The sequence below is a fragment of the Coregonus clupeaformis genome, chromosome 21 (genome assembly GCF_020615455.1).
Source record: "Coregonus clupeaformis isolate EN_2021a chromosome 21, ASM2061545v1, whole genome shotgun sequence".
Taxonomy (NCBI): domain Eukaryota; kingdom Metazoa; phylum Chordata; class Actinopteri; order Salmoniformes; family Salmonidae; genus Coregonus; species Coregonus clupeaformis.
Window position 1 is genome coordinate 51724122 of NC_059212.1, and position 20445 is coordinate 51744566.

A 20445-nucleotide genomic window follows, 5' to 3' on the forward strand; every position below is an offset into this window, starting at 1 on the left:
TACATTAAAAATCAGCCGTTTCCAGCTACAATAGCCATTTACAACATTAACAATGTCTACACTGTATTTCTGATCAATTTGATGTTATTTTAATGGACAAAAAAAAATGCTTTTCTTTCGAAAACAAGGACATTTGACCCCAAACGTTTGAACAGTAGTATATAGATCAGATCTGCCACTAGATCTGGGCCCAGTTTTTCAAAAGTTCTCATCGGGTACGATTATAAGCATAGAAATATAATGAATAGAACTGCCCGTATTATTTACTTGAATGGGGATGCCTTTAATCCTATTCAATTGCTGAAATCCGATCAGATAACTTTTGAAAACTGAGCCCTGAAGATCAAGCAGCCTCCAGGGTTTTTCCAGTATGTTCCACCATGTTGCTTTTGATGGGCTTCCTTTCTCATGTTGGGGGGATGTTTGTGTCCTTTTTGTGCAGTTATTGTTATTGAAGTATGTTTGACCTGATGCCTTTATTTCTCTCGATCACATTTGTTTTGATAGTTGTTGTTGTATGGTTGCTTAATGCTTTATCCATGGCATGTGTACTGTTATACAAGGCTGCTTAGATCAATTGTTTTTGTTTTTCTTGTTGCTTTTGACTATGAACACAGTAAATGATGCACTGTTTCTGTTCATTGATCATTTTGACTCTACTGAATGGGAAACGATGAGGTAGGTACTCAAGTCTGCACTTTCTGTAACACAATGGTGAAACGGTACATTGTTTTGTGTACAATGCCTTGGTCAAGAGTGTGTATAATAATTTTTTGGCTCTTCACACTTGTTTTGGTCTGGTTGCAGTTTGTTGAAAATATCGGTTTTCTGTTTTTGATATCCAATGTATCACGTTTCTGTAAAGCATCAAATAAATTGTAATATTTCTAGTCTATAACAGTGCAATAGCATACTTTTTTCAGTAGAGGGCACCGCTGTTCAAATGGAAACATGATTGTTACCCTGTTGCAAAAACTGACAGATGAAACCAACAGTGACTTCACTTCTCACAATGTATCCAATCCATGTAATAGTAACAATGGCTGTACTGAATTTTAAAGATGATTTAAGGCAGCTGCTGTCAGCCAGTTGAAGATATAAAGGAAAAAAAACCTGGTTGGTTAGACAGTGGCCAGTGTTGTTTCTGACAGGGCTGGGGTAGTGTCCGGCTATAGCGGGTAGGGGGAGGGTCTTGTAGGAGGCGGTCACGGGGAGTGGGAGCGCAACTAAACCTTCCGTGGTCCTCAAGGATTATTAGAAGCTGGCTCAACAGGGCTAGCAGAATAAACGAGAACGAAATAAGCCCTAGCAGTTAACTTGAAGGTCAACATTTTTATCAGAAAAACCGGCACATCTCCTTTTTAATTTATCAGCACAATATATGGAAAACTATTCAATCATCTCTCAGCTGATGGTAACTCAAGAACTAACTCCGCTCGGCTTTCTATTTGAAGTTACGAGTTCGCCACGCTTTCTTTTTATTTATTTGGAAAGCCATTCAAGGGGCCTATAAATGCAACGCTGTTTAATTTATGAGAAGACAATGGCACCAGAGACAAGGAATGGAGGAAGTTCTTCCCTGAATAACAACAACTGTAAAGACAACAGCAGGAGAAAGTTGCTGGTCGGTGTAGATCTCTTCTGCTTGTTTTTAGGTGAGATTTTCTGCCTTTCATTTCTATAGATATTTAATGATTTTCGTATGTGCAGTAGGTCAACATGTTTTAATTTGCATAAAATCTGGCTATGCGAATTAGCATATTTTGTATTGTTTTGTATTATTGAGGTTATTCATAATTTTTACATCATTATTTAACCTTTATTTAACTAGGCAAGTCAGTTAAGAACCATTTCTTATTTACAATGACGGCCTAATAAGCAGCATAATGTTCTGGGACAATGTTAGTTTGTCATCATAGTCGACCTAGAGTGTTTATCCCATAATTATGTCAAGCCCATAAACTGTCAGTCTAAAAATATGCATTCATCCAATCTCAGAGCAATGTCAGTCTTTATCCAAAATACAGATTAAAAAATATATATAAGACAGCAAAAATAGTTAACGTTTTTCCCCCTTAGAAAGACAATGATTTCTCATGACAATATTTGGCCAGAGTTATTTGAACGCCATCGCCCACAATGCAACGATTTATTCTGCTGGCAAATGGGAAAAGGTAATTGATAAATTGCTCCAAGAGGATTTCTTTGGTGTCCGCCCATACTTGTTGCACTCATTTGGCCTGTTTTAATATTTTCCAGAATGTCTCACATTCCACAAGCCAGGAATGCTCTTGAAGTGACATCTGGTGTATGTGTGATTAAAGGAAAGTGGTGAAACGGTCAGCCATATGTTCAGCTAATGTTCTGGGTGCCATATATTTCCCCCGCTCTCTCTCTCTCTTTGACTGAGCTTGGCGTGAATTATTCCTTACCAGGCTCAAAAACACTAGGGTGGTGAAGTGCCAAACAGCTCAAAGGTGAATGAATCAGTCATTCCAAGAAAGACTTCAAACTCAAAGACCCTAATAAGTCTTCTGATCCAAGGTCTTTGATCTGCTGGGGGACTTGACACAACACCTACTGTACAAAGTGTTATCATATGCATTTCAGAGACCAGTCATTTTTACCCCTTTACAGTTTGAAATTATTATTCCTTTCACGGGTTGAAATGTATAATACATGGAGGTGGAATAGAGGTTGAATATATTAGTCTGTGGTGAAGACGTAGTATTCAAGTTCTACTGGGTCACTGACTGAGTTGACTGGGTCCCATGGGACATCTATGGCCACTTCTTACCCCACAACTGTTTAGAATAAATAATCTCTAAGGTTATCGCAGGTCAGTAGAGGTTCTTCTGTCAACAAACTTCTGTCTCTCTATTGCCCTGCAAATGCAGAAATACAGTGCCTTCGGAAAGTATTCAGACCTCTTCCCTTTTTCCACATTTTGTTACGTTACAGCCTTATTCTAAAACGATTAAATAAAGAAAAATGTCCTCAGCAATCTACACACAATACCCCATAATGACTAAGCGAAAACTGGTTTTTAGAAATGTTTGCAAAAACAGAAATACCTCAATTACATAAGTATTCAGACCCTTTGCTATGAGACTCAAATTCAGCTCAGGTGCATCCTGTTTCCATTGATCATCCTTGAAATGTCTCTACAACTTGATTGGAGTCCACCTGTGGTAAATTACATTGATTTGACTTGATTTGGAAAGGCACACACCTGTCTATATAAGGTCCCACAGTTGACAGTGCATATCAGAGCAAAAACCAAGCCATGAGGTCGAAGGAATTGTCCGTAGAGCGCCGAGACAGAGCTCTAGAGTTCCTCTGTGGACATGGGAGAACCTTCCAGAAGGACAACCATCTCTGCAGCACTCCACCAATCAGGCCTTTATGGTAGAGTGGGCAGACGGAAGCCACTCCTCAGTAAAAGGCACATGACAGCCTGCTTGGAGTTTGCCAAAAGGCACCTAAAGACTCTCAGACCATGAGAAACAAGATTCTCTGGTCCGATGAAACCAAGATTGAACTGCGTCACGCTTGAATGCCAAGCGTCACGTTTGGAGGAAACCTGGCACCATCCCTACGGTGAACCATGGTGGTGGCAGCATCATGCTGCGGGGATGTTTTTCAGCGGCAGGGACTGGGAAACTAGTCAGGATCGAGGCAAATATGAACAGAGCAAAGTACAGAGAGATCCTTGATGAAAACCTGCACCAGAGCGCTCAGGACCTCAGACTGGGGTGAAGGTTCACCTTCCAACAGGACAACAATCCTAAGCACACAGCCAAGACAACGCAGGAGTGGCTTCGGGACAAGTCTCAATATCCTTGAGTGGCCCAGCCAGAGCCCGGACTTGAACCCGATCGAACATCTCTGGAGAGACCTGAAAATAGCTGTGCAGCAACGCTCCCCATCCAACCTGACAGAGCTTGAGTGGATCTGCAGAGAAGAAGGGAGAAACTCTCCAAATACAGGTGTGCCAAGCTTGTAGCGTCATACCCAAGAAGACTCGAGGCTGTAATCGCTGCCAAAGGTGTTTTAACAAAGGACTGAGTAAAGGGTCTGAATACTTATGTAAATGTCATTTTTATTTTATTTTTATACATTTGCAAGCATTTCTAAAAACCTGTTTTTGCTTTGTCATTATGGGGTATTGTGTGTAGATTGATTAAATAGTTTTTTTCCCCTCATCAATCTTAGAATAAGGCTGTAACATAACAAAATGTGGAACAAGTCAAGGGGTCTGAACACTTTCTGAATGCACTGTATATATTTTTTCTTATTGGATGCAGGTAAGTTGGGCCCACTCTGTGTATATACCTGCCCACAGAAAACACCTGTCAAGAATCCAGCAGTGTTTAGCTGGCTAAAGATGTGGATTGAGGGGAGTGACTGCAAGGAGGAAATGATGGAAGCGCACTGGTAATTACTAGCCTGCCTCCATTCTCACTGTGACTGGAGTTCCAGCATCTCCAGGACGGAAGGACTTTCCTCTCAGTTTACAATCAGGGGCCATATTCATAAAGCGTCTGAGTAGGAGTGCTGATCTAGGCTCAGTTTTGCCTTTTCGATGATGATAATAATAATAATAACTAAGCTTATATGGACAGGAGTGACCTGATCCGAGACCGAAATGCTTTATGAATACGGGCCCAGATCTCAGTAGCCTGGTCCAGAGCTTTATATTTAGATGTCAATATCTCAATAAGGCTGTGGTCTGGTTCCATACTGTATGCATGTGCTGTAGCCAACTCTTTTATCACTATGACAATAATAAGACAATACTGTTGGCTACAGCACATAGAGTATGAGACCTGGCTAGCTTTTAGTTCTGTGATACCCCAAGACCATCATGGACAAAATAGCATTTGTTTAAACAGGCAAAACTTTAAGGTAACATTTCAGTCCCGTGCAATGCCAGGGTTGTGGGTTCAATTCCCACGGGGGGCCAGTATAAATTGTGTTTAAAAAAAAAAAGTATGCACTCACTAACTGTAAGTCGCTCTGGATAAGATCGTCTGCTAAATGACTAAAAAGTAAATGGAAGAATAATTTCTAAAAGATTTTTACATTTTTCTAATGGATTACTCATGAAAAGTTATTATAAATTGTAACCAAACTCAAGCTTTATTCCCTGTAGATTGAACTGAATCAACAGTGTTTTCGCTAAAACCTACCTTAATCGTATGGTTGAATAGGGTTAGTTGAACAGTCGTTGCAGGTGGGTTTTACGTTTTCTAATTGTCTTATAATGTCCCCATTAGCTGATGCCTGGCTGTAGCTCATCAGAAAGTTCTAGGGGGCTAAATCAGCTATAGCATGACTGTTTTTAATGTTTTATATAGTCAGTAACATGTTGAGACTATGTGGCACGCAGATCCTTTTAAAGGGCCAATCTGCAGTTGCTACATACATTTTTGGACTTGTAAATACAGTTATGATATGTATGCAGTGATTCTTGAAGAATATAACTCATAAATGCCTAGATGAGCTTAGTTCAACTGTCACACCCCATCAGAACCCAAAATAGAAGCTTGTTTTACTCCAATGTTTGTAAACAAAGTCAATTTAAATAAACACTAGCCTCAAAACATGCTTAAAACTATCATTTTGATATCATGGATAGTCAGTCCTTGCATCCATAGTTCTGGCTATGAATTTGAGAGTGGTTACATCCCTCAGCTTTTTTACCGAAACAGTGGCTGGGGAGTTCTTTGTTATTATTTCAACTGCTGATTGCCACCTTAAGTATTCATCAGTAATAGTTTTGGCAACCACAATTCAACACAAATGTGATCTTTCCCCTCCGTTCCTTTCTCCCAGCAGTCTGTGGAAGGACTAGAGCATAGGGACAGGGTTTGCCCACCGCACCACGACCAGACACACAGACAGGGAGTCGTTTCTGTGGGGGCTACTGCCTGCCATGCACACAAGGGTACAAGTAAAAACAAGGGCATCTGTATATACTCTCTCATACATGTAGTATACATTTCTATGCCAGGGGGTGAGCAATGGCAGCAAGTGGAAAATGTGTGTTTATTTTAGCTTCAGCAACTGGTGTTATGATATATGCCCCAAAAATATGATGAAATTTAATTCATTCAATGCAAGCCTCTATTTGCCTGTTCCAAACATTGATTGTAGTTTCCATAGTGGAATTGAAGCCCCAAACTGAAACTCTAAAAAGTCCTATGGGCATGCTTAAGAATTCTTATAACCCAATAAGCTCAAGGTAAATGTTTCTCGCTTCCAATTTTCCATGAGAGAAAGCAAAGCATTCAGGTGTTTGAGTACTAACTCATCACTTCGAGGAAGTTGTTTGGTTATACCTTACTGGGGCTTTAAAGGGATTCGCTACGATGGTAGAAAAGCCTAATAATAAATAAACCACCATTGTGATATTGGTAAAATAAAATTCTACGAGCTCACTCATGCCATTTTTTATTAGGGAGTGTTTACTGTTTTCTGTTTTTTGGGGGTCAGTGTAGCTAATGCATTAGACATACGCCTCGGCTGGTGTTGTTGTTGGCAACTAGCGGGGCACTAGTTTTCCCTCGCTTGTGCGAAGGGCCAGGAAAACGGGAAATTCCTAGATGCCTTGCAGAATGCTGATGCTGCACTGTCTGGTGGCATGGGGCGTCGGGGTTGGGGGCCTCGGGGCAAGACAACACAGCTGAATCATGGGAAAACCCGGCTTAGTAACGTCTCAATTTCCTTTTAACTTCCTCTCCTTTTTACTCGCCAGCCTACACTGTGAGTCTTGGATCTGGTTATGTGTTTAAAGGTGGTCAGTGAGATCAAGACACCACGATTAACACCTTGCACGTTCGTAGCAGTGCTGAGCCCAGGGCTCTTTTTTCTTTCCACTGTCCTACATCCAGTGGTGTTAAGTACTTAAGTAAAAATACTTTAAAGTATTACTTAAGTCGTTTTTTTTGGGTACTCGTACTTTACTATTAATTTTTTTTGATTACTTTTACTTTTACTTCACTACATTCCTAAAGAATATAATGTACTTTTTACTCCATACATTTTCCCTGACACCCAAAAGTACTCGTTACATTTTGAATGCTTAGCAGGACAGAAAATTGTCCAATTCATACACTTATCAAGAGAACAACCCTGGTCATCCCTACTGCCTCTGATCTGGCGGACTCACTAAACACAAATGCTTCATTTGTAAATGATGTCTCAGTGTTGGAGTGTGCCCCTGGAAATCCGTAAATAAAAAAATTAATAAAAACAATTGTGTTGTCTGGTTTGCTTAATATAAGGAATTTTAAATTATTCATACATTTACTTTTACTTTTGATACTTAAGTATATTTTAGCAATTACATTTACTTTGATAAGTATATTTAAAACCAAATACTTTTAGACTTTTACTCAAGTAGTATTTTACTGGGTGACTTTCACTTTTACTTTAGTCATTTTCTATGAAGGAATCTTTACTTTTACTCAAGTATGACAATTGGGTACTTTTTCCACCACTGCCTACATCATCAGCAAGCAGCGGTCCTAAGCTGCCAAACCAAGCACTGTGCTGTGAGAGGAATGCCTGCTGATTCCCTCCCATCACAAGGGCCATGAAAAGGCCTGACGGATCAGACAGTCAAGATCGGACACTACTTAAAGTATGTTTTCTCTCTGCTAGAGCTCTAACGCCACTGAAAACACCTAGCTTCAAATGGTCTCCTGGTTTATTATTGCTCCTGTCACGGTATTTGTTTGAATAGTAATAGTAAAAACATTAACAGTAATAATGTGAATCATGTTGAATCTTGGATGTGAGGGAGGACAGCCAGCGGAGTGGTTAGGGTCTGGTCTGGGATTCCCATCAGGCAGAGAGACTGGCCTGTAACATGAGCCGCTCCCAGCTGGGCCTTCAAAGCCCAGGCTGCTTGGAGCAGAGCGAGGGGTGCCAAGCATACTGAGGCGTGTGTTGACATTTTGGTTTGAAGACATCAAGCCCCCTACCTCAGCTCTGCAGTACCCAGGCCAGCACCCCCAGTTTGACCTCTCCCCCCCGGCCTCAACCTGTACCTAGAGAGAAGGGGCAGGGGGGATGAGAGAGAGCAGATGTTTGTTTTTCTTTGTATTCATACATTACAGAATTATTCAAGAGGTTCACTTCAAAGCATCAAACATCAGTTAAAGTTCCACTTTGATGTATGTTTTCCAAATTTTGTCAGGGAGAGAGTCCTCTCCTGGGTACTACTTTTCCCCTTTATCTGTAAAAGTTCCTTTCAAGTTGGGGGAAATGACCGGTCCTCTTGGCCTACGTTTTATTTTCTCATCCAATATGTTTGTTATTTGTTTGTTGTAAAAAAAAATTTGATAAGCTATTTTACCTCTAAAAGTGGCCAAAGACACTAATTAGATTTGACAAAAACACCCTTCAGGCACCTTTAAGTCTCAGCCTTGAAAGGCTGTTTTCTGGTAGAGGAAGGAAGAGTTTTTTCCACATTAGTTATCAGTGATGGATACCATCCAACCCTTTTAGTACTAGCTGCCTCCGTTTGATGTTGGTTATTCATAGTATGATGGGCGCTACAGATTCTAACAATGACAGATCTTCCCCTTTCTTGGCTGCCATGTCAGTGAATTTCGTTTAGTTGATTTAATTTGCTGTCATTAAGTTAATATTGTCAATGGCTGGGTCATTCCAGTACACAGAGATATGGATAACAACAGCAGGATGTTCATGTGTTATCTGGTGGTAGAGCGAGAGGCTCTATCGCTTCAATGGTTATTCGGTAGATTATTTGCTGTAGCCTGCATGTCCCCTTGATATCTTCCTCAAACTGAACATGGTACAGGTCCAATTTTGATCTCTGTATCATTTTATATTACACAAATGTACAACGTTATCAGCAGAGGTTTGTTTGAAGAAAACGTTGATCAATGTTATGATGAGAACTGCATAACAACAGTTCCCTTCCAGAGCCCATGCAAGTGTATTTGTCCGCCCCAGGTAAGTGTGTGGGGGTGTCTTTCTGTGTTTGCTGTGTGAGCGTTGGGGTTAACTGCAGAAATACAGATTTTGTGTGTGGTGTGTTTGTATGTCAGTCAGAATACATGGGCTGCTCTCTCTCACCCCAGCTCTCGTGTGTCTGTCTGTGTGCAGTGATGCTCTTTGCTGTCTTTCTGCACAAGTTTCACATCGTGCCCCACCGGAGGGGGTTGTTCTGCAATGACAGCAGCATCACCCTGTCCCATAAGAACAGCACGGTGCCCACCACTGCCCTGGTAGCTGTGGGGTTCATTGTGCCCATCACCTCCGTAAGTCTTTAATATGGCGCAGCAGCAGGAGGGACAGAGAATGCATACAGGGGACTCACTCCAACTCCACCCAGGCACTAACTGGCTATCTAAATGTGTCCGTACACACTTATAGCTTCCTAACATTTAGTAGTTGGGGATCACCTTTCTAGTCATATCAGTTGGCTATAGCAGAAACAGACCAAGGCCAGTAGGGGAATTCATTGGTCCAAAATACATTTAGAGTGAGAAGTGAGACCCCCATATTCCCTGTCCGTCCATCGCTGTGCCATCTACCTGTGGACACTCCTCTAGGAGCCCCTTATTGACCCTCTCTCTCTCTCTCTCGCTCTCTCCGTCTCTCTCTTCCACTCCTTCTCTTCTCTCTCTCTCTGCCTCACCGCTGCTGTGTGTACATAGCCGGCCTGCCTTTCCTGATCATAGAGACTAGTGCTGTACAGCCCTACCGCCGAGGCTTTTACTGCACCGATGAGTCCATCAAGTACCCGGCCAAACACGGAGACACCATAAGCGACGCTGTGCTTTCTGCTGCTGGCATTCTTATCACCATCCTTTCTGTAAGTCACTATAACTCACTAATTAGCCTGAGTCCCAGATCAGTTTGTGCTGTCTTGCCAACTACTATGTATAAGAGTTCGCACAAACAGATCTGGGACTCAGGCTACTCACTAATGTATGTTCACCTCACTTTTCACTTCACTGTCTCAGCACTGTGCACCATCACCTACTCATTGTACTGTGTGTCTACTGTGCCACCCACTGTGTCCTAGTCCCAGTCACTGTACTATGGGTCAACTAAATGTCACCACGGATCGAGTCACCTTTGAACTATCATGTCTAGTGAACGTTATCAAAGATCAAGTTTGTTTGTTTTTTGACCACCATTTTTGACCACCTTGCCAATACACATCATTCAACGTATAACTTTCTCTGAGTGCCTACATGCTCACAGACAGATTGTGGAATTAGTATCTTAATGCGCATTTCCATACAGGATTCACCTCAGTGTTTTACTCAAAAGGCTCAGACCTTTCTGTTTCCATCTATGTGGGCCGGCACCTGTGTCTCACTGGGCCATGGCACTGGTACTTTTCAGCCTGCATTTACATAACAAGGGCTAACTGTGAACTTTAACATCTTCTCACAAAGCAACTGTTTTGATTATGCAGAGGTTGTTGATTCTGCTGTTCACAAGTCCTCACTGCCAGCCCTAGCTATGGAAACAATTTCCCCAGTATAACATAAGGGTGTTACAGTCGAAAAGCAGCATTATTGACTATGGTTTTCAAGACCTGTCATATCAGGACTTTTAGTGTTCTGAGTAGTGCTAGATAACAGCCAATCACAATCAACATTCCCTGTTGGTTCTGCTGTTAGTGTTATCTTGATTGGTGTGATTAAGATGGTTCCAGTAATGAATGTGTTATAAAAGAGTTAAGAGCGTTGAAGTGTTAAATGGATCAGGCTGTTGCTGTTTACTGTAAGATGACTGAAGATCTGTTGCTGGTATAGGGCTCCCTCTCACTTAAGAGAAGTCTAACCTCAGGGTTGCAACGTTAAATAACTTTCAGATAGTAATAGATTATGTAGAACAGACATGCTTCTCTGTCCTATAAAATAGGGTCAGATGATCATGTCAACTGCTCTATTCAAGACATTTCTATCCTCAGTCTTCTGTAAGGTTGCACCCCACTGAACAGACCCAGTCAAGGGTTGAGGGGATTGGATTGGTTTGCATGGTGAGAAGGATCTCCCTGGGCCTGTGTAATTATGGTTGACGCAATGGTTGTTCGGTCAAACACTGTAATTCATGGGCCTGGAAATGTGGTGGATGGCACAGGAGATTTTTCTTCTTCTGAACGTGACGTTAAATTCCATGTTCCCCAGAGGCCCAGAGCCTTTTGGCTGGCCTTAGTCGTTCTTGAACTCTTGGAAAACTCTTAGCATTAGGTCATTTAATGCTTCGTTGCCCCTCGGATAAAGTGGAGAGAGAATCTGCCTGTCTTAAAGGCATAGAGGCTGTGTCCCTTGAAATTGGCACTGCGTAAAAAACCTCTTATCATTTGTGAGACGACTAGACGTTTATGAGACAAGCCACGAGACAACCTCTTCCCCCCTTTGAATATCTCTGAGTTTACAACTGTAACAGTTACACAAAGTTACTACAAAGCTGTTTCATTCAAATAGTTGATCTTCTCTCAGTTGTCACACAATGAGAACCAGATGTGTTCTTTTCTCTCCCATGAAGCAGCTGGGTTGGATCAGCCAGGCACTAAAGGGCTCCATGGTGGAAAAACAAAACAAAAAAAATACATGTTATCAGCTTGTAAAATCTCCCTATAGGACTTTCCCCCAAAGGAATGTTTTTTTTTTTTTTTTTTTTTTTATGAGAAGTTTTTTCGCCCAGACAAGAATTTTGCGATGAAACCGAGATACTAACAAGAAAACACCCACACATCCCCTAGTGAAATCAGAGCCCCAGCGAAAACAAGTCAGCTGGTGAGGTGGAAAACTAACTAGCCCCTGATGTGAGCCTGCTCTGGCCGAATCTGGACACCATGTCGCCTAGCTCAGCGTTTATCCTGATTAAAACCAGAAGTTCTGCCCCCACCCTCCCTCTCTCTCTCTCCCTCCTGCCCTTTCTCATTCCCTTCTCAATTCCTCTCCCTTTTCCCTCCTTTTCTCCCTCCCTCTCTCCCCCTCTTTTCTTCTCTCCCCACTCACTCCTTCTCGCCACCCTCCCTCTCTCTCCCCTGCTCTTCTTCTCTCACTGCTCACTCCCTCTCTCCCTTCCTCTCTCCCTCTCTTCTTCTCTCCCCCTCTGTCCCTACCTCCTGTCACACTCTCTCTCCCTCCCTCTCTTCCCTCTCCCTCACTTCTCTCCCCACTCACTGCCATTTGTCAGTGGCCAGGTGGTGGACTAGAGTAGGGTGGGGAAGGGAAAGGGATTTGTACTTGAACAGCTGTAGTGAATTATTGGTGTCCAGTCCACGTCCCCTAGTCCAGTCTACGTTTAGGTTTACTGAAAACCTCTGCATGTGTCGTCCACAACTCACATACTCACTCACCCTCACATACTGTAGCTATGCTGAAATTTATGCATTTTGTTTTTGTTGTTAATTTTACAGACCGAGGGTTTGATCTGTAGTGTTTTTATCAACTTTGTCCTCCAAAACAAACAGAAACATTTGAAAGTCTTAGATGTAAGGCTTTTTTCCTCACTCAAGGAAAGTTCACAGTATTGATGTCACTGTTCATATCACATTCTGATTAATCCTAATATTGTCCCTCTCTACTTTCTGATCTGTCTCACCTGTTTTACTGCTGTGATTTACTGAATTCCAAGTGTGTATTGGATGTCTGATACTCTATCATACGGTATATTTAAGAAATGAATAAGCTGTTCAGTTTTGTTGACATAAGAAGTGTCTACATAACCACTATGGAACAGAGAACATACAGTAACTAGTAACAATGAATTATTGTTATTTACCTTGGCAGTAATTTAGTGCTGTATGCTATACTAGCAGTCATTTGATTGCCCCAGGTCTACAGCGGCCATCTTTGTAGATGACGTGACTGCTAAGCCATATATACATGCAGAGATATGTGTATTTCTGTATCCTCTCCTTGATCCCTCCTGTCAGATCATCATTGGTGAGAGATAAAGTCATGTAATCTACAAAGATGGCCGCGTAGACTCCGGGTCCATTAATTACCATTTGACTGCCACAGCGGCCATTTTGTACTGTCGATTACATGACTGTATCCTCTCCTTGTTCCTTCCCCATCAGATCATCATTGGGGAGAGCTATAGGATCCACTACCTGAACGAGGGCTCCAAGTCCTTCGTAGGGAACCCCTACATCTCCGCCCTCTACAAGCAGGTGGGTGTGTTCATCTTCGGCTGTGCAGTCAGCCAATCGTTCACGGACATCGCCAAGGTGTCGGTGGGCCGCATGCGACCCCACTTCCTGGACGTGTGCAAGCCCGATTGGTCCACCATCAACTGTTCCCTGGGCTACATCACAGATTACCAGTGTCATGGGCCCGAGAGCAAAGTCCAGGAGGCCAGGTACATTACTCTGACATGACTCCATTGTGATTGTGAAGCATCTATGTAGTGCTTATGAAGACTTTATGAATGCTCTATAAAGAAACGTATAAGTTAAGCTTCGTTTAAAGTGATACTGGTTATATTTCATGCAAAGTGAATGCTTAGTTCAATACCCACGAGAAAGGCATGAAGTTGCTCTTACCTGTATAGCAACAACAACACTGTATTAACATGTTTTTGCTCTCCTTTTCAGGAAGTCGTTCTTCTCTGGCCATGCATCCTTTTCCATGTACACCATGCTGTATCTGGTGGTGAGTTACTGTTATGTGTCTTAGCCACATGCACAGGCACACACACGCACGCGTATAACAGACGTCACGCTGCTTGCTTAGCGAGTACCACTTCCTCGTGATTCGACTCACACTGAGGCTGGAACCCAGGACCTCTGCTCTGCTAGCACACAACGCTACACAAAAAGCTAGCTAGGCTGAGGAATACATTTCACACACCCCCATGTGCTACACACGCACACGCACACACACACTCTTCCTCCCTCCCTCCCTCCCTCCCTCCCTCCCTCCCTCCCTCCCTCCCTCCCACCCTCCCTCCTCCTCCTCCCTCCCTCCCTCCTTCCCTCCCATACACACACACACACACACACACACACCCTCCCCCCCACACACATGCACACACACATCCGCACACGCACACGCACACACACACACACACTCTTCTTCCCTCCCTCCCTCCCTCCCACACACACACACCTACTTGTCACCCTGTGTTGATACTATTTCCCTTCTATGTCCTGTCCTCCCAGTTCTACCTGCAGTCCAGGTTCACCTGGCGTGGAGCCCGTCTCCTGCGCCCCCTGACCCAGTTCACCCTCATCATGATGTCTTTCTACACCGGCCTGTCCCGCGTGTCTGACCACAAGCATCACCCCACAGACGTCCTGTCTGGCTTCGCACAGGGAGCCTTGGTGGCCTACTGCATAGTAAGTACTATAACTATGACTTACTACATAGGATGATATGGTACTGCATATACAAATTACTACATACATTATGCAGTTATGCAGTCTGTATCAATAAAATGTATGACCTGTTTTTACTATATAATATATTATGTTTTTTTCTATCCCCCAGGTGTTTTTTGTATCTGACCTGTTCAAGCCCAGAGGCAGGAGTTCAGCTCTACCAGCGACCCCAGTAAAGAACCCCACCAACCCCATGACAGACATCAGAGAGCGGAGCAACCACCTCACCATGGCATAGTAGAGACCACTAGAGTCCAGCTACCTACCGCTCTAGGTTTTAAAGATCACTTACTTCATCTACTGGTCTATACTGGATACGTTCAACAACCAGCTAAAGCATCAAGACTGAAAACGGACATGTCTGTAAGGCACAGAGAAATAATAAACTGGAAAACATTGGAGAAAAGAGGAGGGTTGTACACACACACACACACACACACACGTTGTGCCTTTTGAACAGCCAGCAACACCCATGTTGCTCACCATCTCATGTGCCATGTGAATGTGGAAGAACGTGGGGAGCACCGCTCTCAATTTTTATCCGGAGAACTCCGTTTTTCTATTGTGTTTTAATTAGTGAAGGTCTCCATCCAACCTGCTGCTCTGCAGATTGACTTAGTCTGGTAACTTCAGGCAACACGGATTCAGGCTCATAATTCTGCCTATGACAGAAACGCATGAACAGAAACAAATTCCTTGATTACAGGAAGGATGTTTTTATTTTATTTTATGAATAACCTTTGTTATATAGTCGAGCTATAGCACTATATCCAAACTCGATATTTGATTGTCACCACTTGAATGAACTGAAAACGTGAAGCTTTTTTGTAAAGCTTTGTATTAAAACCAGCTTTTAGGTTTGTATAGAAATTTAGATATAGGTAATGGAGTTGTGGTAGTGTATACAGTAGATAGAGAGGTGGGCCTCTTTCTGCTGGTTGGGACGAGCCCCCACTGAGCCCTGTAATGAAATAACTCTGTGTGTGTCAGACGGCTGCTCACAAGTGTTAGGTCAGAGTGACTGTGTGTGTGTGTGTGCGTGTGCTGGGTGTGTGTGTGTGTGTGTGTGTGTGTGTGTGTGTGTGTGTGTGTGTGTGTGTGTGTGTGTGTTTGCGCGTGTCTCGTGTGTCAGTATCTGAATGTCATGTCTATATTTGAGTGTGTTTGTGTGTTTTGTCATAAACGCTTCAGGTTGAAGACCGGGAACATGAGGCTGCTTCAACAGACGTTAATATTAAAAACAGGAAAACTGTGGAATTATACTTTCTTATAGCTTTGTGATACATTTTGTAATGTTTCACATATACTGTGCCAACTGCACAACAAAAAAATAACCCAATCTCTGTGACAATATAGTATATCCTGCCCTTTCATGTCCTTTCAACCACACAGCAATATCGGTTTTATTTTTTTAGATAATTTATGTATCAGAGAATTATGTACAATATCATTTATCTACCTTTTCATGAAATATCCACTATGAATTTTGACGGGTCGATGCCTGTGTAATTGTATAAGTGCTGCTTAAACAAGCAATGATTGCCAGACTTTTGTGAGTATTCAAACTTTTGTTTAATAGCTTTTTTAAAAGACAGCTTCAGTACATGTACACTACTGGTCAAAAGCTTTAGAACGCCTACTTATTCAAGGGTTTTCCATATTTGTACTATTTTCTACAATGTAGAATAACAGTGAAGACATCAAAACTATGAAATAACACAAATGGAATCATGTAGTAACCACAAAAGTGTTAAACAAATCAAAATATATTTTATATTTGAGATTCTTCAAATAGCCACCCTTTGCCTTGATGACAGCTTTGCACACTCTTGGCATTCTCTCAACCAGCTTCATGAGGTAATCACCTGGAATGCATTTCAATTAACAGGTGTGCCTTCTTAAAAGTTAATTTGTGGAATTTCTTTCATTCTTAATGCGTTTGAGCCAATCAGTTGTGTTGTGACAAGGTAGGGGGGGGGGTATACAGAAGATAGCCCTATTTGGTAAAAGACCAAGTCCATATTATGGCAAGAACAGCTCAAATAAGCAAAGAGAAACCACAGTCCATCATTACTTTAAGACATGAAGGTCAGTCAATACGGAAAATGTCAAGAACTTTGAAAGTTTCTTAAAGTGCAGTCGCAAAAACCATCAAGCGCTATGATGAAACTGGCTCTCATGAGGACTGCCACAGGAATGGAAGACCCAGAGTTACCTCTGTTGCAGAGGATAAGTTCATTAGAGTTACCAGCCTCAGAAATTGCAGCCCAAATAAATGCTTCACAGAGTTTAAGTAACAGACACATCTCAACATCAACTGTTCAGAGGAGACTGTGTGAATCAGGCCTTCATGGTCGAATTGCTGCAAAGAAACCACTACTAAAGGACACCAATAATAAGAAGAGACTTGCTTGGGCCAAGAAACACGAGCAATGAACATTAGTGTGGGTGAACGGATGATCTCCGCACGTGTATTTCCCACCGTAAAGCATGGAGGAGGAGGTGTTATGGTGTGGGTGTGCTTTGCTGGTGACACTGTCTGTGATTGATTTAGAATTCAAGGCACACTTAACCAGCATGTCTACCACAGCATTCTGCAGCGATACACCATCCCGTCTGGTTTGGGCTTAGTGGGACTATCATTTGTTTTTCAACAGTACAATGACCCAACACACCTCCAGGCTGTGTAAGGGCTATTTTACCAAGAAGGAGAGTGATGGAGTGCTGCATCAGATGACCTGGCCTCCACAATCCCCCGACCTCAACCAAATTGAGATGGTTTGGGATGAGTCGGACCACAGAGTGAAGGAAAAGCAGCCAACAAGTGCTCAGCATATGTGGGAACTCCTTCAAGACTGTTGGAAAAGCATTCCAGGTGAAACTGGTAGAGAGAATGCCAAGAATGTGCAAAGCTGTCATCAAGGCAAATAGTGGCTATTTGAAGAATCTGAAATATAAAATATATTTTGATTTGTTTAACACTTTTTTGGTTACTCCATGATTCCATATGTGTTATTTCACAGTTTTGATGTCTTCACTATTATTCTACAATGTAGAAAACAGTAAAAATAAAGAAAAACTCTTGAATGAGTAGGTGTTCTAAAACTTTTGACCGATGTGTATATTAAAATAACCTTTTAATAATTTTGTATTGTCCTTTTTTGTATTTTTTTCAATAAAAATACAAGCCATATGTATGTATCAAATATGTGCTTTGTAATAAAAACAACATTATGTTAAGAGTTTTTGTGCTTCTTTTTCATGTCTTTCCTCACTTTGACTGGGACAAAGCCATAGAAAAGACTTCCAGGAGAGTTGATAGTGAAGCGGAGCAGCTCTATCCGACCGTGTGCGAGGGTGAGATCTGGGCGTAGGTTCTAGTCTATGGTAGAGTTCCGTTCCGTGCTTCACTTCCTGAAGGGGAAATAGTGTGCATTCCAGGTTTTAACCCATGTCCCCAATGGCACACTGTAATAATATAGACCATGCTGGTGAGTATGCCACAGTGGCAAGTTAGTACATTCCATAAGAGAATGTAATTCTTGGAAGACTAGCCCTTTGGTGAGCTGAAAGAGATCCTAATAATGTACAACAATAGTATGTTTCAGGACTCAATTGTTACAACTACAATCCCTATTGAAAAATGCATCCTCTGTAGGTTGTTCCATAGGCTACTATTCAATCCCTGAAGAATCCATACTCAAATGAATGAGCAACATAACTATACTGTAGATCTGGCAGTGTCAGCAAGGAGCTTATATGTAATTATGGCTATAAGCTGGAAAGCGTGCTTAGTCTAGTTATGACTCAGTCACAACCATTTCCTGATGTCTCCATTGTCTTAACAAAGCAGAGAAGAACCCTAAAGAAGTGTGTTGTACATAGTTTTGGCTATCTATGCTCTTACCAGTTATGGTACTTACCCACCCATCGTCTTCCTGAGTAGATACTTGGCACAACTGAGGAATGAGAGGCCTGAGCAGTAACAGTGTCTTAAAACCTCAAAGTCAGTTTTGTCTCCCTCTGTTTCTATAAACAACGCTGGTGAAAGTTTCACAAACCAAACATGGAGCTTTTTTTCTGAGAGGTGAAACACTATTGACACACAACTTTTTATTGCTACCAAACATGGCTGTCTCTTTTATCTATATTTTTGAACCACTTCCATAGAAGTCATAATAGTTAGAGGAAGATTAAGAAAGCATGTACAGTGTCTGAACTCTATTTCTCCATGAAATAAATGTCCTTGTCTGATGAAGACAGTGGCCAAGAGTCTAATAGATATTCAGAAATGTGATGTGAAGCCTTCTTGAACCCCTTGGTTATGCTCAGATGGTAAAGGTTTATCACTAGTCCGACTTTTAGCAAACTACAGGTTCAATGAAGCGTTCATAAACCCTTTATAAGGCCTTCAGAAATCACTCTGTGTGCCAGTTTGATCAACATGTGTTGCAATGATTTGGAGTGAAATGTTTGACTTAAAGGTTTTCTCTTTGTTTTGACCAAATGTTTTTTATTGTTTCAGCTAGGGTCACTAAAAGGCTTTTTTGGTGGTTTTCTTATAAACATTTATGTGTTGCAATTATTGGGAATGAAATGTTTGGCTTGAGGTTGTATACACAGTACTTTTTAAACCGACATATGGCCACGACAGACATACCATTTCTGGGAATTCTCATCATGTTTTTTTTTTCATTGAGAGAAAGAACGATTTCTTCATCAACAGTCCTAAGCACACTAATAATGGAATCTCTTAGATGTGGTCTTTAAACAAAGAGATTAATTTGTTGTTCTTGTTTTCCCAGTCATTTAACGCCTATTATGTGTGCGGTTGCATTTTTGTGTTGAGTGTTGCCCTGACTGCATTCTTCACATGCAGTTAGCTCTGTGGAACTGTTGTGGTCACCTCTGAAGTCACATTTGAAGATATTATTTTTCTTGTTTGTTTATTCAAAAGGGACCCCTTCTGCTCTTGAAATGCGAACATTGAACCAAAGCACAAATGTTATCAATTAAAACGACTGAAGCGGTTTGTTTCTATCACACAAACAAATTAGGAGATTTGCTGAGGGGCTCTACTACATTCTCTGAGCTGTATTTTACAATGTGTGAGCTGTTATTTTGGCAGTCTTTTTGATGTGAGGTCTTATAAATGTGGAATGTAGAAAAACATATGGCAACTATTAGAAGTAACATGTCATATTAATCTCCAATGATAGCGAGCATAACAAACGAGGCAAAGGGATAAGAGAGGAACAACAACAGCAGCCAGTGTAGATCGTTTGAAGAGAGCAGCCCAAAGTGAGGAAGATCAGTTTCTCCATTTGAGATCTCTCATATGGTCTGTCAGTTGTTTATGTTGCTGAGGTCCTCCCTCCCTCCCTCCCTCCCTCCCTCCCTCCCTCCCTCCCTCCCTCCCTCCCTCCCTCCCTCCTCTCCCTGACAGATTGGGGGTTGATAGGAAATGAGGCACACTCACAATGCTCCCATTGCCTCGGCTAATAACTGGCCCCACCCACCCACCCGCACACACACACGCACACACACACGCACACACGCACACACACACACATACACACGTATGCACACAGCTGATAGGTGACCTCATTACAACGTGGGTCTCTACTCAACATGTTCTGCCCGAATCACAGGCCTTCACCCAAGAGACACCAACCATCACCAGACTACGAGAGGATAGTCAGTGTGCGTCATCTCACACATACACACACACCCACGAGCACACACACACACACACACACACACACACACACACACACACACACACACACACTCACACACACACATACCACACACACACACACACACACACACACACACACACACACACACACACACACACACACACACACACACACACACACGTTATACCTCTTTCCATCTCCCTACATAACCTTCTTGTTTAACTAGAGTATTTGTTGCCCGTTAATGTTTTATGTGAAAGGTCTGGAATAAACGCTGGGCACTTGGGTGAGGAGAGAGAGTCAAGTATCAAAGACTTATGTAAGAATCTTTACTGTTCCTCACAGGTCCAC

General features: G+C 42.1%; 1 protein-coding gene across 3 annotated transcripts; it reads left to right on the forward strand.

Annotated features, from left to right (window-relative positions):
• Window positions 1-1213: 1213 nt before the first annotated feature.
• LOC121535566 (phospholipid phosphatase 3-like) lies at window positions 1214-15939 on the forward strand. 3 transcript variants are annotated; one of them, XM_041842766.2, is made up of 6 exons: window positions 1214-1655; window positions 9142-9296; window positions 13091-13371; window positions 13607-13664; window positions 14174-14350; window positions 14502-15939. In XM_041842766.2, exons 1-6 carry the CDS (start codon window positions 1514-1516, stop codon window positions 14628-14630), a joined length of 942 nt encoding a protein of 313 aa, XP_041698700.1. In that variant the 5' UTR covers window positions 1214-1513; the 3' UTR covers window positions 14631-15939. The 3 variants fall into 3 exon arrangements, with proteins under 3 accessions (XP_041698700.1, XP_041698699.1, XP_041698698.1); XM_041842765.2 differs by lacking the exon at window positions 9142-9296 and adding an exon at window positions 9696-9853 and having other exon boundaries at window positions 1216-1655; XM_041842764.2 differs by lacking the exon at window positions 1214-1655 and having other exon boundaries at window positions 7437-9296.
• Window positions 15940-20445: the final 4506 nt, after the last annotated feature.